At 38.3% G+C, this 19,005-nt stretch overlaps 2 protein-coding genes across 2 annotated transcripts; one reads left to right on the top strand and one right to left on the bottom strand.

Moving 5' to 3' along the window:
- The first annotated feature begins 3,357 nt into the window (after nucleotides 1-3,357).
- LOC101157000 (transmembrane protein 229B) lies at nucleotides 3,358-5,320 on the top strand. The gene is made up of 2 exons (XM_004076962.4): nucleotides 3,358-3,581; nucleotides 4,549-5,320. The coding sequence occupies exons 1-2, from the start codon at nucleotides 3,533-3,535 to the stop codon at nucleotides 5,019-5,021; spliced, it is 522 nt and encodes a 173-aa protein (XP_004077010.1). The 5' UTR covers nucleotides 3,358-3,532; the 3' UTR covers nucleotides 5,022-5,320.
- Nucleotides 5,321-5,354: 34 nt separating this feature from the next.
- Nucleotides 5,355-17,008, bottom strand: haao (3-hydroxyanthranilate 3,4-dioxygenase). The gene is made up of 10 exons (XM_023962998.1): nucleotides 16,834-17,008; nucleotides 16,544-16,622; nucleotides 13,848-13,931; nucleotides 13,595-13,701; nucleotides 11,535-11,624; nucleotides 11,412-11,455; nucleotides 11,181-11,326; nucleotides 6,372-6,440; nucleotides 5,781-5,863; nucleotides 5,355-5,651 (listed from the first exon to the last, which is right to left on the bottom strand). The coding sequence occupies exons 1-10, from the start codon at nucleotides 16,920-16,922 to the stop codon at nucleotides 5,579-5,581; spliced, it is 864 nt and encodes a 287-aa protein (XP_023818766.1). The 5' UTR covers nucleotides 16,923-17,008; the 3' UTR covers nucleotides 5,355-5,578.
- Nucleotides 17,009-19,005: the final 1,997 nt, after the last annotated feature.

Here is a 19,005-nt window from a genome sequence, read left to right on the forward strand (position 1 = left end):
TTTGTCCTTATTTCCTTTTCCTTTGTACAGGTAAGATTACATGTTTCAGTTAGTTGGGGTTTTGTTTGTTATTTTGGCCTGGGTTCCCCCTGAAGCCTTTTAGCTTCACTTTTAGTTCCTGTTGATTTGTAAATAAATTTGTCATATTTTCATGGAGACATTCGTTTGGTGTTGCAGCCAACTTATTAGCCGAAAACTTTACTTTTTTTATGTTATGCCGCCTCGGTGCCCCTAGACACAAAGGGGGCGTAACACCCGTTCAATAACTGTAACGTCTCTGTAGCTAATCAAACCCTCATCATTAACCCTGCACCACCCTGCTTTAAAGTTATTAGACTTGTTTGTGGACTGGTCTTATTGTTTTCTTAGACCTATTTTAAGACTTCAGAAAGATCTACGTTAGGGTTGGGCAGCCCTGAACTGAAACCTCTTTCATTTCATCTCTGATGCACTCCAGTGGTAGTCTTAGAGGTGGGTAAGAGGTGGAACAAAAGGTAAGACGGGGACAGATGATGCTGTCATCACTTTATGTTACCAAATGTTGGTTTCTATTGCCAAAATAAACATGCTTTGAACAGCACATATCCTTTATCCTAAAACTTCTTCATAAAATCTATATGAAACAGTAAACTAATGAGTCTCCTGTCACTTTACTCAGTCATGTGTGTGCATCTATTGTGCTGTCTTATCAGAAACGTCAAAAACAAAAAATAGTTTCACAGTGGTGCAGATTTATAGACAGTCTGACCTAGTTTTTTAGTTTCCAGTTTCTCTTCTTTTGGCCGGATCTCCAACGGCATGGCACTGAGAATGGGCACACAAGGGTGGACAAGTATGGGCTGCTGCTCATTCTCTTCTTTTTCTATTACAACTGCTTACCAGCATATGTCCTACACAACACCTAAAGTAAAATGGGAAAAGCGGTATACTTATATAGCACTTTGTGCTATTTAGTTCCTCTATTTCTGACCTCCTTCATCTTTTCTGTCAGTTTAGAAAAGAACTGTGCGACAGTCGTACACACGCACACACTGATTCACACACTGATTGCAGCTCTGCTGCTGAGCACTGGTGCCAACCTAGAACCACCAAAGGCAATGTGGTGTTCGGTGTCTTGCCCAGAGGCACTTTGGCACATGGCCAGGTAAGGCTGGAGGCGAGCCTGCAATCTTCTGTTTGGAGATCAACCGCCTCTGCCTCTGTGCCACTACCCCCCTCCCCCAACCAGTTGGCTATGGCTTGGTGCAAAAATGTTGAAGCTTCTTTCACAGCTCCATTACGACTTGGTGTCATACAATTCAGCCCGGTCACAAATTATCACAATTATTCATTTCTCCTCCACGATCAATTTTCAAACGATACGTAATTCCTTGGAGTAAAAAGGACAACATCCATATGTCTCTACCAAATCGGAGTCACTGATTGTTCAAAGTTCAATGCGCATTTAATGGCCACCCGTAAATGTGAGAGTTTCGGACATGGAAGGCCGAAGCGCACGTTTGCATAGACTTTTCATTGGAAGTGGTCGCTTGAATTCAAGTTGCTGAGGGTGGTAGGATGCACCGGTAGCTTCAGTCTATGAAGGCTCTATGCAGCTTCTTCAGTGGTAGATTGATCCAACAAGGACCCCTGATCATCTACTCCCATGGCTGTTAGACGGTACAATCAATTGGTCTAACAGCCAGAACCTGCAGATCATCTTCTATTGTTTCTTCTGAGGTTTTTCTATGAATTTGTCATACATGTCAGAGCTAAATTTGTTCAGTAGATATCTTTTTTGCACTCCTTTTTTGATTCTTTGCACCAACCAATATCTTCAGACTTAACCTTTATTTTTACCTTATATTTAACTTTATTTTTTCAAACTATACTTTGTTTTCAAATTAGTCTTTGTGTTCATAACTGGATTATCAAGTGTACTGAAATTGACATCCGTGTTTATCTTTGCATAGTTGGCTAGTAAAAAAAAGTTTGAATTTGAAGAGTTTCAGAAGGAGCTACTGATATGTTTTACTTTCTGCAGACACTGTCAGCTGTTTTCACACAGATGCTGTGATTGCACTCTAAAAGTCTTGAGTTTCAAAGTGGTGAACTTCAGAAGTCTTAAAGTGGTTTACAGGTAACACCCTGGAGCAAAGTAGTCCCTTAAGTTGTCTGACAGCATTTTTGAATTTTGTTGTTTGAGTCTACGTGCAGATTGTGATACTGCTGTTGATCTTTGTCAACTTGTTTCCATTGAAAACAAGAGCAAAGATTTTAGGGTCAAGGTTGATGTCAAAGTTGCTGAAAGTATTTAATGCACCCTCTAAAATTACAGGTGTGTTTTGTATTAAAGACCCACTCCGAACATCTTTTCATCTATTGCAATCGCGTTACCAGTGGACTTTTAATTATGATTATGCCATTTTTTTTCAACTGTAGTTTTCTAGGACATAGTTTTTGCAGAGCTGTTGGCTTTCATCAGAAGTTGACCTCTGAGTTGCAGGTGGGACTGTTGGCGCAAAGTAAGCCCGCCCCCACTTCCTGTCATCCATCTGTTTAGACACTCCCGTGCTAGCTTACAGTCCCTCAGACCTCCAAACTAACATTGCCCATACAACAAAAATGGTGAGCAGTTTTGGTCCAGATTCCAGCTTAGATGAGAAAAACAAAGACGTACATGGATCTATTTGCAGTGGATCAGAATGAAGCAGAGCAGGAAGCTTCGCTGACTGTAGTTTCACGTCACAACTACAGGCTTTTTCAAACTGCATTTTTTTTTGTCTGCTCCTGATTCACAATGATTTGAATAAAGAAATGCAGTTTTAATCTTGGTTTTCTTCATTTATGTCCTCCATCATGAAAGAATGCCACAAGAGCATGTAAAAAACACCAAAAAACTATTTTAATCGTGGTGGGTCTTTGAAGACAATGGTGACCTGAATGGCCTCCTATTCACAACCATATCACTGGAATGAAAAAAAAAAATAGATATTAGATTTGAGCTTACTACCGGATGAGATTTATTCCAAAGAAGATGTTTTTGTTTAAGCCTTAATTATTTTTTTTCCGATCTTAACGGTTATTTCACAATGGGGAACAATAACCATAGGAAGTCTGGATTTGAAGCATAAGAGGGAGTGCCACATTATCAGGGCATGTAGATGTTTGACCAGCTCCTTTGACACACCCCATTACAGCAGCTGATAACTGATAATCCCCATTCTGCTGCGCAATATGACCTATAAAATGTATAAATGAGCTCATTCACAAACTCTTGACAAAATCCATGTAGATCATGTGAAGAAAGTTTTAGTTTGATCGTGTCTGTGTCTTTATTTTAGATTTTTTTTTTTTTTTGGCAACATTGGTCCAGGTTTGGCCGCAGGTTCTTCAATTCTGGGCTTCAGCCTTCACTGTCTCTCTCTCTCTGATAACACGGAGCGGCTTAATGTTTAGCCGAAGATCGACAGGCACCCACACACACACCCCTTTACGCACATAGGGAAGCAGCGGGATTACAGTGGCATACAGACTCATACACTGACCAGGGATGACGGGGGGCAAACTAACAGTGAGGAAGCAAAGGAGAAATGAACCAGGTGAGAGCTGCAACCTTTGATCTCTGCAACATCAAAACTTTAGGCCAACTTTTCCATTATTCCTATTTGAATGTCAGTTGCATAAAGTTGATCATTTAAAAAAATGGAATTGAGTTGAGAGTTTTGCCAATGTCCTTTGTAGTTCTGTAGTCAAACAAGGAAAAAAATCATGGCCGTAATATCTAGGATGAATTGGGAGGCAGTATTCTACCACAGGGATTTTCCAAAGCCTTTAATTTGTTAAGCTGGTAGATTAGCCTTTAAATCCCTATTTAAGACTAAACTAAGGCTCCTCTGGATACAGGACAAGAGCGTCTTATAACGCAGAAACACTGCAACAAAGAACTAAACAATCTATACAATCAGATCTAACTAAGTAGTTTTTGGCTAAAATGAACAACATTTTATATTTCAGACTGTAAATAATTCATCTAAATTATTTATTTATTTACAAATAAATTAGCAAAATTATACTTTTAGTTGTGTTGATAGGGAAATGTTGAAATGAATTTTCTTTTAAATTTATGTAAAAAACAATGACATAAAGTCAGACCTTGTGACTTCCTGCTTCACCTTGCATTACTTGAAAAATGAGACAAAACTACTAACAAAAAAATTCAAGTTTGGTTTTTAGCTTAATCCAGTACGTATACCTACTTCTTAGATTTTTGCCTTAATAATCACTGAGTTTCATGTGGCTGTGAAAGGAAGTTTGAATATCTGGGGGGGTTTGTGTCAAATTTGAGCTTATTAATTATTAGGAACTTGAGGCTTATATCTGGCAGCTTGTCCTTAGTCTAAACTGACTTATTTAGATGGATAATTAGCTAAATTAACTACAAAAAATGCACCATAATAGGAGAAAAAGTAAGGTAGACTGAAATCTGATAAAAGAGTTTCAGATGGATGTAAACATTCCATTATAAATCTTCTTATTTTTTTAAGCTCATTATTCTTTCTCTGGCAGAAATTGTTGCTGTGGCTGCAGATCAGTGTCCCAACGGCAGAGACGCCTCTCCCGTCTCCTCCCTCGTTCGTCTCTATGTGTACGCTCTGCACGGCTGCCTCTGCGAAGTGGCCTTCACTGCTGTGCTTGACTGGTCCTCCACCCAGGACAGGAGGCTGACAGGACACAGCAGCCTGTGGGCGCTGCCCATGTACGCCACAGCGATCTACCTCATGGAGGTCCTCAGGGGCCGGCTGCTAGGACACGCGCTGCCTGTGCGACTGATGGTCTACACCTCGTTCATCTATATGTGGGAGTTCACCTGGGGAGCGGGGCTTCGGCTGTTGGGGGCCTGTCCTTGGGACTATTCGGGTTACCGATTCAACCTCATAGGGCTGGTGACTCTGGAGTACGCCCTACCCTGGGCTGTGGCAGCATTTATAGCTGAGCAGCATGTGATCAAGAACACTTTAAGGATAAGGCTGCTCAACTAAGCTATGAAAACCTGAAACTCATTCACATTCATATCAGTTTGTTTTTATAACATCCATCTATCTATTTGCCTCCCTAAATCTTTTTCAGCGAAGTGTCTGTGACTGGGGGGGAGGAATGTGGCTCTCACTGGGGATATAAATGTATGTCTTATGATGCCTTCAAGGCAAAAAAAAACTGTCTCATATTTCATTTTTCTGTTTCTCAGGAAAACAATCTCTCGATCATGCAGGATATGCAGAAGGACAGTTGGATCATGGCATGTCTATTTTGACAATAAAAAACGTGTTGCATGTTCTAACCTGAGTCTCACAGATGTCGGGCCATGGAGGGAATGAGACATACACAAACATCTTTATTTGTTTCCCCAAAATACTTCATACATCCAGTCACTTTAAAAGAATGTGCTAATATTTCTGAAAAAGGATTATTTGCCATTAATAATCAACAAAGGTGAATAGATAGCAGGATTAGGACATATTTTCAGGAAGTATGGAGCTTTAACATCCATTTAATGAATGATTGATGCCTCTTTAAAGACTGTCTTCAAAGGTATTTTTTAGGATCTCTTCCGCTCTGGATTTTGGACGACAAACAAAGCAACTGTCCCATCTTCTCTCTGCCACTGGTATCTGCAAAACAACAAGCCTTAAGTATGTTTGTTTTTTCTCCAAACTTTGGGATCAGAAAAATTCAGTGATTTCTGCCTAATAATCTAATCTTGGAGATCCTGAAGAATCTATTGCTTCATGTATACTCACTTGCTCTGCTCGGGAATGAGTACGCTATCTCCAGCAGACAGGCTAAACTCCTGTTCAGCCACAGTTACTCTTGACTGTCCCTCCTGAGAGAAGAAGAGGAAGATGGAAGATTAGCTGAAGCAAAAATGTGTAGCATTCAGAACACAGACAGGAGCATCCCTGAAGCTACCTTTTTCACATACAGTAGTCCTCAGCAACACACATTCAAGCACCCTTCTCCAATGAAAAGTCTATGTAAACAAGCATAAATGCAAAACTCTTTTGTTTACGCATCGCTATGCAAATTACTACAAATGTTTTCGGGCTCTACGGACAAAACATTCAGCCATTGAATGCGCATTGAAAGCTTAATCAGGTCGAACTTTGACCAATCTGGATTCAGTAATGACTCATGGATGGCATCCCTTTTAATTCATGGAAGTACCAACTGTTCAAAAATTGATTAATAATTGCAGTTTTTGCCCAGACATTATTATATGGTACCAGGTCTTTCATATTTCCGAAAGGAACTGTGAAAGAAAAAGCCTGGAAAAAGGTTCATGAGATTAAACGCGTGTCCCGTGCCCGGTGTGTCCAAAGCTTCCCACGTACCAGTTGCCAAATCCAAACGTCAGTTAGCCGCACTGATGTCTCAGTCAGTCCAGGTCCAAACACCATCACCTGTCAGAATAATAAAAGTAATCTTTATCTGTTACCATAACCAGCGGGGCAAAAAAGTGTTTAGTCAGCCACCAATTGTGCAATTCTCCCACTTGAAAAGATGAGAGGCATGTCATTTTCACAGGTATACCTAAACTATTAGAGAAAAAACAGAAAATCATGTGGTCGGATTTTTAGAAGGATCTATTTGTAAAATATGGTGGAAAATAAGTACCGTATTTTCCGGACTATAAGTCGCACCGGAGTATAAGTCGCACCAGCCCAAAAATGCATTATAAAGTAGAAAAAAACACAGATAAGTCGCACTGGACTATAAGTCGCATTTTAACTTTCACAACCTTATATGACACAATCATAGCAGACTGTTTATCTAATAATTTCACAGTAATTTTTTCTCAAACTTATTTATTTATTCCTTTCATGAAGCATCATTGGCCAACTAATACTCTGTTTTCATCCTGTTTTTGTAGAAACAGTTGTCATTTTTATTGCATTTCTGAATCTATGAAATCATTGGAAAATAGAATATTATGTTGTTAGCCTTCAAGATCTTACTGTAAAAAAAGTTTGCTGATTCTCTGAGTCACTTAACATACTCTTAACACTTAACATACCTCATACATCAAATTGACCCAGGAACATAATCTCTGTTCCTCACAAATGAACATAACAGGAGGGTTAACAATAGGCCTGCACAATATACCGCAAATTTATCGTTATCGCAATATCCAGCTCTGCAATATGCATATCGCAAAAGACGGCGAATATCGCAATAAATCGCAAACCCAAAATGTGTTAAAACAATCTTCTAGCAGCTTGAAGCATTTAACGAATCAAATAAATCCCTTTATGCTTTGACCAATCAGATGGACGCCTTCCCATTGTTGACCAATCAGATGGAGGCCTATTATGTTAACCCTGGTCCTGAAGAGCCTCAACCCTGCCTGTTTTCCAGCTCTCCTTAACCAGCTTGCTGTTGATTGGCTGACTCAAGTGATTTCACATCCTGATTGACTGACCACACCTGATTTTGGTTATCATTATCGAGCAGTCTAGGGAGAATTGGAAAACAGACAGGGTTGAGGCTCTTGAGGACCAGGGTTAGCCACCCTGACGTTTGTCCCCCATGTCGATGAGGGTCATTTGGAGTATAATTTTTAAACTGTTGCAATGAAATGGGAATGATGTTTTTGTTTATTTTTCTATTTGTTTATTTACCGCAAATTTATCGTTATCGCAATATTGATCACTAATATCGCATATCGCAAGTTTTCCTCATATCGTGCAGCCCTAGTTAACAATGTATTTATTTCAATTTATTTCTAATATAAGTCGCTGCGGAGTATAAGTCGCACCCCTTGCCAAACTATTAAAAAAAGGGCGACTTATAGTCCGGAAAATACGGTATTTGGAAAATTAACATAAGTCCAACTCGATATTGTTATACAGTGATCCCTTGTTATAACGCGGTTTACTTTTCACGGTTTCGCTACTTCACGGATTTGCATCGTGCATTGTGTTCTGCATTCTGGTTGGCTAAAAAGTCCCTCCGCTTCTTCTCTACCTGCGCGTCAATAATGTTGCAGTTTAATATGTAAACGTACGTAAAACAGCTTACCAAATTTACATCACGTTCGCGCAAATTCTCTTGATGGTGGCATGTCGGTGTATAAGGATCTTTTTGCAAAGCAGAAAAACAACAACTGCCTATCACTATGTTCTTCTCCCGAACAAAGAAAAAGAAAACACTGCAGAGCGGAGTCAGGATGCAGCGGCTCAGTCTGAAGAGCAGTGAAATACACCTGAGTCACTGTTTGTCCGACTATACTTTGTATTTTTTTTCATAATCATTTTAAATTTTCTCCCGTTTAATCCAATACGCGGGTCGCGGTGGGTGGGGCTAATCTCCGCAATTTGAAGCCTTCTGTTCACATGAATGATTCAAATTATTATTTGACAGTACAGTACAGAAGTTACTTGTTGAAAAAAACGCTTCTAAAGTAATTTTATTTGTGAAACAAATGCTTGAGCCTGTAAAATGTTTTGTTCTTTCTATTCAATTTATAATGGAGTATTTAATTGTATAATAATAGTTAAAAAAATAAAGGTTTCTACTTCACGGATTTTGCCTATCAGGGGTTCTTTTTGGAACGTAACCCTCGCGAAAAACAAGGGTTTACTGTATACCCTTTGTTGACAATGTCAGCAGTCAACCGTTTTCTGTAAGTCTTCACCAGGTTTTCCCAAACTGTAGCCGGTATTTTGGCCCATTCCTTCATGCAGATCTCCTCTAGAGCAGTAATGTTTTGGGTTGATTGTCATGCTGAAAGACCCAGCCACATTTCATCATCAATGCTTTTGCTGATGAAAGGAGGTTTTCATTCAAAATCTGAATCGTTTTAAATGGGAGAACTACCACAATTGGTGGCTAACTAAATACTTTATTTGACCACTGTACATCCTGTTCTCTCCTCACTGACGCTACTCCTGCAGAATATTTACATCTGTACTTCTAAGTGAAGCTCTCTGGAACACTTTTATAAGACCACCTTTGAGGTGCCTTCACATCACAATAATTTCTTGGTCTTGGAGTGAATACAACACTGTTCACGCCTCCATTCGGTTTGCTCGGTGGCTGTACATGCAGATGGACAATACGAACTCACGGTATGTGAAAGTGAGCTAAAGGGAGTAAATTATGTGAATGCACTGAATTTTGAGAAGCAACAACCATTCCACAGCATAAAAACTGAAGAAGCGTAACATTCAGAAGTTGGAAACAGAGTCAATGGGATTTAGAGAGAAGACATAGGTACATTTGGCAAATGACGTATATTTATATAGCTCTTTTCTTTTTTTATTTCAAGACCCACTCCAATCATCTTTTGAGCTATTGTAAAAGCGTTCCCAGTGGCTCATTAGCTGTTTTTAGCCATTTTTTTTAAACTGTTGTTTTCTAGGACATAGTTTCTTCAGAGTGGCTGTAGTTAATTAGAAATTGACTGTGGGACTGTTGGTGAGAACTGTGGAGCAAGCCCGTCCCCCGTCCTGTTGTTTAGAGGTCTCTGTTTAGACGCTTTCTTGCTGGCTTACAGCCTCTCATGCCGCCAACCTAACATTACATGGTGCAACAAAAATGGCGAGAAATATTGGAGCTATCCAGCCCTACAGTTTTCAGCAGGATAACAGCTCAGACGAGGAAAACAAAGACGTACATGGATCTATCTGACTGCCAATGGATGCATCAGAATGGAGTGGAGAAGGGAGCTCGTGCCCCCCCAGCGTATTCTTTTTTGATATCGCAAAAACAGTGTAGAATTGATGCTGGCTCAAAATGGTGCCAGTGTCAACCACCAGGTTCAATGTGGGGTTCAGTTACTTGCCCAAGGACACTTTGACACATTGGTGGTCAAGTCAGAAACCGAACATGCAATCCTTGACCTATCAGCCGGTCTACCTCTGCACCACAGCCCCCGTTTAGTACTGCTTGACAATCAGACAATTAAAGGGACGGTTTTCATCGTTGTGCTTTATTCCCTGAATAAACAGCATTTTGACTTGGGTGGTTGTTCCAGTCTGTAGTCTCTGCTTTGCTCTAAGCGTACCATGAGAGAAAAACAAATCAGATCAAACCATTCTCAGGCTATTCAAATCCAGTCCAGAGGACCGTTTGGTGTGAAAGATTTGACGTTACATCAAACTTCTTCAGTGACGCGGGGAAAAAAGCTCTGTGCATAAGAACAAACAAAATTATGAAAGCCTAAAAGCCTAAAAGAAAATAAATATTTAGATAATGAATATTTGTTCAAGAGGAAATAATGTTCTGCTTTGACTGGAAGTTAAGCAACAATGTGTCACTAATGATCATTACTAGAGGGATTGGTTACATGAAATGAGACATTGTTGATCTAGAGATCTAGTGTTTTTGTGTGCCGTCAAAACTTTTAGGTCAACCGTTTTTTACTCTTCTCTTTCCAAAGTCTCTGGAATCATTCTAGAGTTGTTTACTGAAAACGTCCTAACCAAATTTACATTTGGGGATAACCTGAACTTACAAAATGTGCTGTTTTTGGAGTTTTATTTCCTTGTCAGAGGGTTATAAAAAAGTCTGAACTTGCTTTCCCCAGAACAAGGCTGTTTTCTTAAAAAAATGGTTTTGTTTTTAACACTTGGCAGCAACATCTGGTATTGGGTGTTTGCGCAAACCTGTGAGTCTTTCACATATCTGTAGGATTGACTTCCCCATTTCTTAGGACTTTCATTCCATTCGCGCTCCAAAACTGCCCGATACAGGAATTCAACTCTACAATAACTCACATTGTGACAGATGACTGTTGCAAATTTTGCACATTTTGCACATTGTTACCTGTTTGTAAATAGTCTTTAAACTCTACCGCCTTATTTGTTTACATTTCTGCTACATTTTTTTTTTAATGATTGTTTTTATTTTATTCTATTTTCTCTTATGTTAACTGCTACGGTAACGCACAAATTTCCCACGTGTGGGATCAATAAAGTACTTCTGATTCTGATTTGTGTGTCCCTTTTTGTAATCCAAGAACTTGTAACACACGCAGACATTGATCCTAATGCATCAGCACTCCCACTCTGCAGTGGCTCAGAAAAAGGTTGGAAAACTGATGATCTGACTGATGTGTTATTGAAGAACAGATTATTTGTTTCCTCTGGTTTGTGCCTTCAACGAGCATAAACTGAACTTTTCCTTTTGTTCTTTTGCACCTCTGTCTCAAACTGAGCTCCAAACATGTCGATGGGATGGCCGTTGCAGAGGGACGGCCGCTGCCTCTCCAGCCAGTCTTTGAAGGAGAAAGGTGTCATCACGTTCATGGTGCTCAGCTGAAAAGGAGGTTCTCTGAAGACCTCATCTAGTCACACAAAGACAGTCGTTCAGCAGTTAAAACACCAGCTCCCCCAACAGGCAGAATTTCTCTCACCAACGTCAAAACTCACTTGGATCAGGTTTTCCCGTTTTGAACTGCTTTGATGCCATAAATCTGCAGGGCAGAACAAAACACCCGCTCAGGTGATTGCATTGAGAAATTGCTGTGCGGGATAAAAGAAAGGTTGTCGTACTCTTTGATGATTGGCACCAGTTGAGTTCCCAGATTCTCACAGTAGAACCATCTCTCAAACAGAATGTCAGTGGTGTTGTCCACAAAGTACCTGGAACAAGCAGCACACGCTTCTCTACATGAGAGGCTTTGGACATCTTTTCACATTATGTTGCACAGAAGAATCTGTTCAATAGCAGAGCTAGTTCAATCATTTGAAGCCTATGTTTTTGCTTCTGAAGTCTCGTAATCAAGAGGCCTCCCTGTTTTTCAAAAGCGTGTTTGATTTTTTGAAGATGAGAAAGTCAAGATGCTGTCAGGCGATGGAACGTCCAGTCCAGCGCTTAATGCCTAGTGTCTCATTGCGTCCCATTTCTTGAGGTTTCTGGTGTGACCTGACAAGGGTTTTAAACCAATTCCAATTCCCAAGGCAGACACTCCTCCACCAAGCCAATGAGCTGGATTCAAGCCCAATTTTTAGTGAGAGTGCCAGAAGAAACATTAAATTAACGAGTTTCTTCATACAATAGTCAATAGTGTGCTGGCAGCTGGAGGCTAAGTGGCATGAACTGTGACTCTGAGAAGACTGGATGTATTGGTCTTTACTGTGAGTTTTTTAATCAATGCCAAGGAGTTTAAAGTGTCAACAAGGATCCTGGAGAATAATTGGCAAACATCAGAAAAAAATCCTCCACACCAAAATGCAACACAAAAAGACTGTTTCACTTTGTAGATGCTGAGGATTTTTCATTATGGCTCAATAATATGCCTAACTTAATATGTATATATATCTGTGTGCAAGAATTAAATGTATTCTATTTTAAAACAAAGTAGGGGTCCTTGAATGTAATCTATATGACAAATCCTGAAAATGACAAAAATTTGATTTACTTTAAAAATTCTTACATTAAAGACCCACCACAATTAAAATCTTGTTTTGGGTGTTTTTAACATGTTCTTGTACCATTTATCTCAAGATGGAGGACCGCCCTTTGACTAACATGTACACCTCATGTCCACAGTAATAATGATAAATCGCCAGCAACTTTTTGCTTTTTATTTCTAGCCCCCCCTCACACACACACACACACGCACACACACACACTTCTTTAACCTCCCATTTTTTTCGTTCCCCCTTTCTTTTGTACCCTTATCCTCCATCTCTAGCATCTCTTCTCTTCTTTTCTCCGTCGTGTCCTTCCAGTACAACAAACAAAATGTATACAAACATAACTAATGTAAATAAAGTTTAGCCTCAAATACAAAAGAGGTTTATTCAAATATACACCTTGTTGTGTGTGTTTGGAGATTCACAACCCAGTATTGCAGCAGAAAATCTGTTCAAAACAAAAGGCCTTCCGCTCTCATCTGTTTGCTCAGCTGCTGAATACGATACCTTAAAATAAATAAATAAACAATTTAAGCTCATAACTGCATTTCTGGGTATTTGTTTTTTCATGGTGAATCAGTATTATGTTAAAAATGCTGTTTGAAAAAGCGTTTAGTTGTGACACAACAACTGAAATTCCTCTGATGCATCCAGACAAATACGTATAGGTACGTTTTCCTCATCTGAGCTGGCATTTGACTCAAAACTGTACCACTGGATTGCTCCGATATTGCTCGCCATTTTTGCTTCACCTCTAATGTACCTTGGGGTAGTGAGGGGCTGTAAGCTAGTGGTCGAGAGTGTAAACACAGGGATCATGGGATATAAGCGGAGGGTCACTTCAACGCCATCTGTGCCGCCCACAACTTTTCTGCTGCTCTGCAGAAACTATGTCCTAAATAACAACACAGGGTTTTTTATTTTTATTTTGGCCAAAGAAAAATGTGTAATCATAATTAGAAGACCACTCGGAGGGCTTTTACAACTGATAAAATTGCAATATTTTATTTTATTTGAATCTCAACTTCATCACAGTTTATTTTAAGAATATTTTTTCTACATTTTTAAAATATTTTCGTCCGGAAAGTTTTGGAATAAAGTTTTAGAAAGATAGTTGTTTTACCAATGAAGGAACGCCATCCTTTATTTACAAGAAGAGATGGGGGGGGGGTGTTGCAGGAGCGGATGCGTACCTCAGACAGTCGGTCTCGTTCAGCAGGCGTCTCCTTTCCACCACCAGACCAACCGTGTTGGCCTGCCTCTGAGGAGAGTGTGGGATCCTAGCTGGAAGCAGAAATATCTGAAAATGTTCACAGGTGGATTGTGGGTAAGAATCATGCTGTTTAGACATAGCTAATCAAACTACCATGTCCCAACAGTTTCTTAAACAAACTACTGTTATAAAACAAGCTACAACACTGTAAGTGAACAAGAATAGTGGCCGACCTCTCCTTCTTTGATGTGGACGTCCTTGTGCTTGCCGTTTTCAATTATCTTCAGACACATATCACCTTTCAGCTGGTAGAATAACTAATGTAAAGGAAAAGTCAAAAATGAAAAATGTTGAGACTGCATGCTTTAAAAATGCACACAAAATTTCACTTTATTGGACTTAATCAAGAAATCCGCTGCAGTTTAGTTTGGGAGGTGACTGAGCTGATGTAGCTTCTGCCTATTTTACCCACTGATTGATTTAGGTCAGTTTAGCTCCTCACTGAGTTGATGAGTTGATCATTGTGTGAAACAGCACATGATCTCAGTGGTTCTTATCAGGCGGTCCCTAAACTTTGTTCAAAAGTTTTCAGCTTATAAAAAAAGGCTGCAGTTAGAGATCTGAAAAGATCTTACATCCCTGAATACAGTTTCATCTCATTGGCTTCCTGTTGAAACCAGAATGAAGTTAAAGTTCTTCTTACATATGAAGCTATAAAAAACCAAGTCCAATCATGTCCTAAAATGTTTGCTCCACGTTATTCCCAGCAGAGCTTTCGCCCCCAACATTGTAGGCTTGCTGATTAACAAGCCAAAACAAGCAGTTCAGAGACACAAAGTTGAGAGTAAACACTTAAATTACCAAAAGATTCCAGTAAAAAAAAAAAAAAAACTACTGAATTCTATTGGACATTACTTAAAACTTTTGAAAAAATGAATCATATTTATTTATATAGCACTTATCATACAAGCCTTTTTGTAAATATAAAATACTGGTTTGGACAGAAGCAAAAATTTAACCAAACATGCAATCAAGTATTTCATTCACTCATTGAAAACAAATTTAATTTATGTAAAATATTGATGTTTAATACAATAGAAAATGATATGTGAACCTGTTTGTTGAAAATGTGTAAGTTCATGCTTTTAAAAGGACAGTTCATGACTGCATTGCCGATTATTTGCAAGTAACTCACAGTGGGGTAATAAATGATTGTCAGTTTCAAGATTGTGCAAGTTGTTCTGCTTAAAGATGAGTTTGGTCTGTAATGTTTATCAAAGACACACTTCAGCTGTGAAAGACAGAATGTAAAAGAATAATACAGGAAATCACATTGTGGGATTTTTAAAGAGTCTATTTGCATAATGGCTCAGAAAATAAATCTTTAGTCAATGACGAAAGTTCACCACAATACTTTGCAATTTAACCCTGGTCGTCAATGACAGAGGTCAAAGGTTTCCTTTAGGTCTTCAGCAGGCATTCACAAACTGTAGCTGCTATTTTGGCCCATTTTTCCATGCAGATCTTCTCAAGAGCTGTGATGTTTTGAGGCTGTGACTGAGCAAAAAGAACTTTCACCTCCTTCCACTGATTCTCTAATAGATTGAGGACTAGACTGGCTGGAACACTCCAGAACCTTGGAATCCTTGTTATTTAGCCATGTTTTTTGGAATAATTGTCATGCTGGAGGTTCTAGCCATGTTTCATCCTCAGGGCTTTGATGGAAATAGTTTTTTGCGCCAAAGCTCACCATACACAGCTCCATTTGTTCTTTACTTAATACAGATCCATCATCTAGTCCCCTTTGCAGAAAAGCATCTCCAAAGCATGATGTTTCCACCCTCGTGCTTCACAGTGTATACTGTTTTTTGGAATGCACCTTCCCTCCAAACACAGCGAGTGGTTTTTATACCAAAAAGTTCCAATTTGGTCTAATCTGATCACATGAATCTTCATCCACTTCCAGGTCATCCAGATGGTCTCTGGAGAACTTTAAACAAACCGGGACATGTGCTGGTTTAAGGGGGGGAACCTTTAAAGCTGTGTAGGATTTGAATTTGTTAGGGTTACAACAATCTTTGATACTGCGGTCCTAGATGTCACCAGGTCATAGACCAGTTCCCCTGTGTAGTTCTGGGCTAGTGGAGGTGTAAGTGACCTCTTATTTCTTTCATTGTCTAATAATTGCAATCAGACTGTTTAAGGGCATGAAAATGTGTCTTTTATACAGATAACCAGTTCAAACAGGTGTCATTAATACAGGTAAAAAGCGGAGGATAGAAGAGATTCTTGAAGAAGTAACAGGTCTGTTAGGACAGAATTCTGGCTTATTTGTAGTAGATCGATACCTATTTTCTGCATCATTATAAAATTAAATTCTTTAAAAATCGTACAATGTGATTTCCTGGATTCATTCCTACATTGTGTTTCTCCGTCAATGTGTATCTATGATGAACAATACTGACATCTTGCATCTTTTTAAATAAGACAATTTGCAGAATCAGTGACTGATAAATACTTTTATTTTTAGAGGATTTTGTTTAAATACACGAGATGCCTATTAGTCCTTCTTAAACACTCCATGCATATATATATAGTTGTCATTTACAACAGTATTTGTTCTTTGTTTACTAGCCCTCCCACCAAAATAAAGTTAATATGGTAAATATTTAGCAATCCAACACAAACTGTGGTAGAACTAGAGAAACTTAGTCGAACTTTGAACCATTTCCATGTCATTTCCATTTGAAATCAGATTCTCTGTCTCAGTAAACTTCAAAGGTCATGTCAACATCAGGGAGGAAACAAATCAAAAGAAAGAACTTTTCAATGTAATTCATGACATGAAGTGATCAGCATTGCAAAGGAGTTTTTCTGAAACAACTCATTCAAATGATCAAATTGCACATTTCAGGTAGAACCCATTCACCTCTTCTCCTTCCTCTATGTGGTAATCCTTCCTGGTATTAGGACCTCCAACAAACATAATTTGAAGCTGAGAAAAGTGCCTGAAAAAAAGAGGAATTAACAAAACATTACACAGTCAGTTTGTGTCAAAAGACTGATATTCATTTTTTAAACAGATAAAAACGTTTTTTGTTTGTATTTCAAACTGTGTTTATAGTCTTATGAATTGATCATTGTACACTGATATTTATTGTCTGCAGAGGCAAAGCATGACCTACTTATAACATACTGAAAGAAAAACATTCCACTCACATGAGCTTGTTGCATACCGGTGGTAAAAAAGCTTTCTGGTTCTCTGTAATCCATGTTTCCACATTCACCAAAAGAGGTTGATCACTCATGATTCTCACAAATAAGACAGATTCGAGTCCTACACGTTGTTCTCCTCCTGCCTTTTAAATGTGCTGATGCAGAAAGTGAAAAAGCGGAAGTGCCTCTGAAGGGGGGAGTTGTCTTTTGCCTCACAGGGGAAAGGTTGCCTTTACTGGTGTAATCAGTTACAGTGTTACTGATTGTGCTGCAGTAACTCCACAGATCCAGTCAAATCTTGTTCCACACTTACAGAGTTTGTAAAAAAAAAAAGAAGCAGCAAAATACAGTCAAAATTGCATGACTGTCAGTGTCATATAATATGGAGATGAAGCGTCTTTTGTACAATAACAAATAATTGATTTCATTATAGATCTGCAGTTGTTTGCCGAATAAATGTCTTGTTGAGCATCCTTGTTTGAACTGTCTGAGAAGAGTTAGGTCTCTTTTGTGCATCTGAGACACTGTTTTGCAAGTGGTGAGCCAAAATCATCACCACTCCCCTCCGTACTTGAGAAGTTTGTAAATGTAACTGTTCCTGCAATTAGATTCTTGAGTGTTTAAAAAAAAAGAAAAAACTAATATTGCTTTTGTAAAACCAAATCTGGAAAAACCCATGATAACACTTTATAACAATCCTGCTTTCATTATTGTTAGCAACTGTAATATTAATTATTAATTATATTTTAAATCAAGTATTAACAATTGCTTGAATGCATTACTTACCGTTACTTTTGCTTTAGCAAGCATTACTGGAGAAATGTGGGGCTCAGTGTCTAGCCCAAGGACACTTCAGACAGAACCGAAGCTTTAATATTCTGATCACAGGTTTCCCTAATTGTAAGATTAGGGGTTCGATTCCTGCCTTGCTTGCCAATGTATCGAAGTGTCCGTGGGCAAGACGCTGAACCTCACCTTGCCAATGGTGGAAGGTTGGTGCCAGTGTTCGGCAGCAGAGTCGCCACCAGCACGTGAATGTGTGTGTGTGAATGGGTTTGTGACTATAAAGCCCTTTTGCCTTGAAAAAGGGTAGAAAAATACAAGTGTACACCATTTACCAACCTTCCATAATAAAACCTATTTAAAAAAAAAAAAATTATTTTAAATTATTTAGTCTTATCTATGCATCAATTAACATGCTTATTATTATTTTAGTGTATCTTTAATAATGAGGGTTTTTTAAATATTACATTATTATTATTATTATATATCTGTTTTGAGCATCAAAACATGTGTAAAATGCCTGATATGTTAGTGCTTAAACTGATCATAAATAATTAAAAATTATTTCTTACTAATTTTTTAATTGATGAATGTTTGCAATTTATGATAGGGACAGCATAATAACTAACTACAGTTAAGTACCGATTATATGACTATCAAGCATTTCTTAAGAGTTGCCCAAAGGATTTATGTTTAAACTTCACAATAAAGGTCCAAAAAGCATTCAAAAATGATTAACCATGGTTAAGAAATGCTTATAAAGTACTTCCATTTATTGATGGTTAGGTCAGAATACTAATGCATTGCAACTCAAATTTGGCTCCTGAATGAACAGTAAAATGTCTGATTTGGACAGAAGGAATGGAAACTTAAAATGGATTAATCTTGTTAAAGAATGACTTCTTCAGTGCCAGATCAATACAAAAAAACACAACAGAACTAACAATTAAAGTTGTCTTCAATCGTATTTGTTTTCCTTAAAAAAAATTGTTAAAGCTTTTGTTAACAAATATGTGATATGTATAAGTCAAGTAGTAATCTCCAAATGCTTCCTTGTTTTCCATATATTTTTAGCCTAAAAAACTAGGTTACAAACCTTAAAAAATATGGGCATCCTGTCTATCTTTATCACAGATTACATTCGATTTGAAATGTTCCTGCAGTGACCAGAGTGGTATCAGAAAGCATGAAGTCTTGGTTTACTTATGCATCTTTTTTTGCATTTTTTTCTTAATTAAATCAAATTTTCTGCATTTATTATTAATAAACTCATTTTAAATTTTAGAATCTTTTCTATACTAATTCTCCTCAGTTTGCAAACAATATTACTCCTTAGTGTTTTTTAAACTTTAAATAAACTAATGTCATGCCTTAAAAAGACTCAAAATCTAC

Source organism: Oryzias latipes, chromosome 15, assembly GCF_002234675.1.
Source record: "Oryzias latipes chromosome 15, ASM223467v1".
NCBI classification, from domain to species: Eukaryota; Metazoa; Chordata; class Actinopteri; order Beloniformes; family Adrianichthyidae; genus Oryzias; species Oryzias latipes.

What these genes read in the sequence shown, in the direction of transcription:
- LOC101157000 (XM_004076962.4), top strand. Translation starts at nt 3,533, where the DNA reads ATGACGGGGGGCAAACTAACAGTGAGGAAGCAAAGGAGAAATGAACCA. An exon ending in GCAAAGGAGAAATGAACCAG is followed by an intron (nt 3,582 to 4,548) that starts GTGAGAGCTGCA and finishes TTTCTCTGGCAG; the next exon opens with AAATTGTTGCTGTGGCTGCA.
- haao (XM_023962998.1), bottom strand. Translation starts at nt 16,922, where the DNA reads ATGAGTGATCAACCTCTTTTGGTGAATGTGGAAACATGGATTACAGAG. An exon ending in CCGGTATGCAACAAGCTCAT is followed by an intron (nt 16,623 to 16,833) that starts GTGAGTGGAATG and finishes TCTTTTTTTCAG; the next exon opens with GCACTTTTCTCAGCTTCAAA. An exon ending in AACGGGAAAACCTGATCCAA is followed by an intron (nt 11,327 to 11,411) that starts GTGAGTTTTGAC and finishes TTGTGTGACTAG; the next exon opens with ATGAGGTCTTCAGAGAACCT.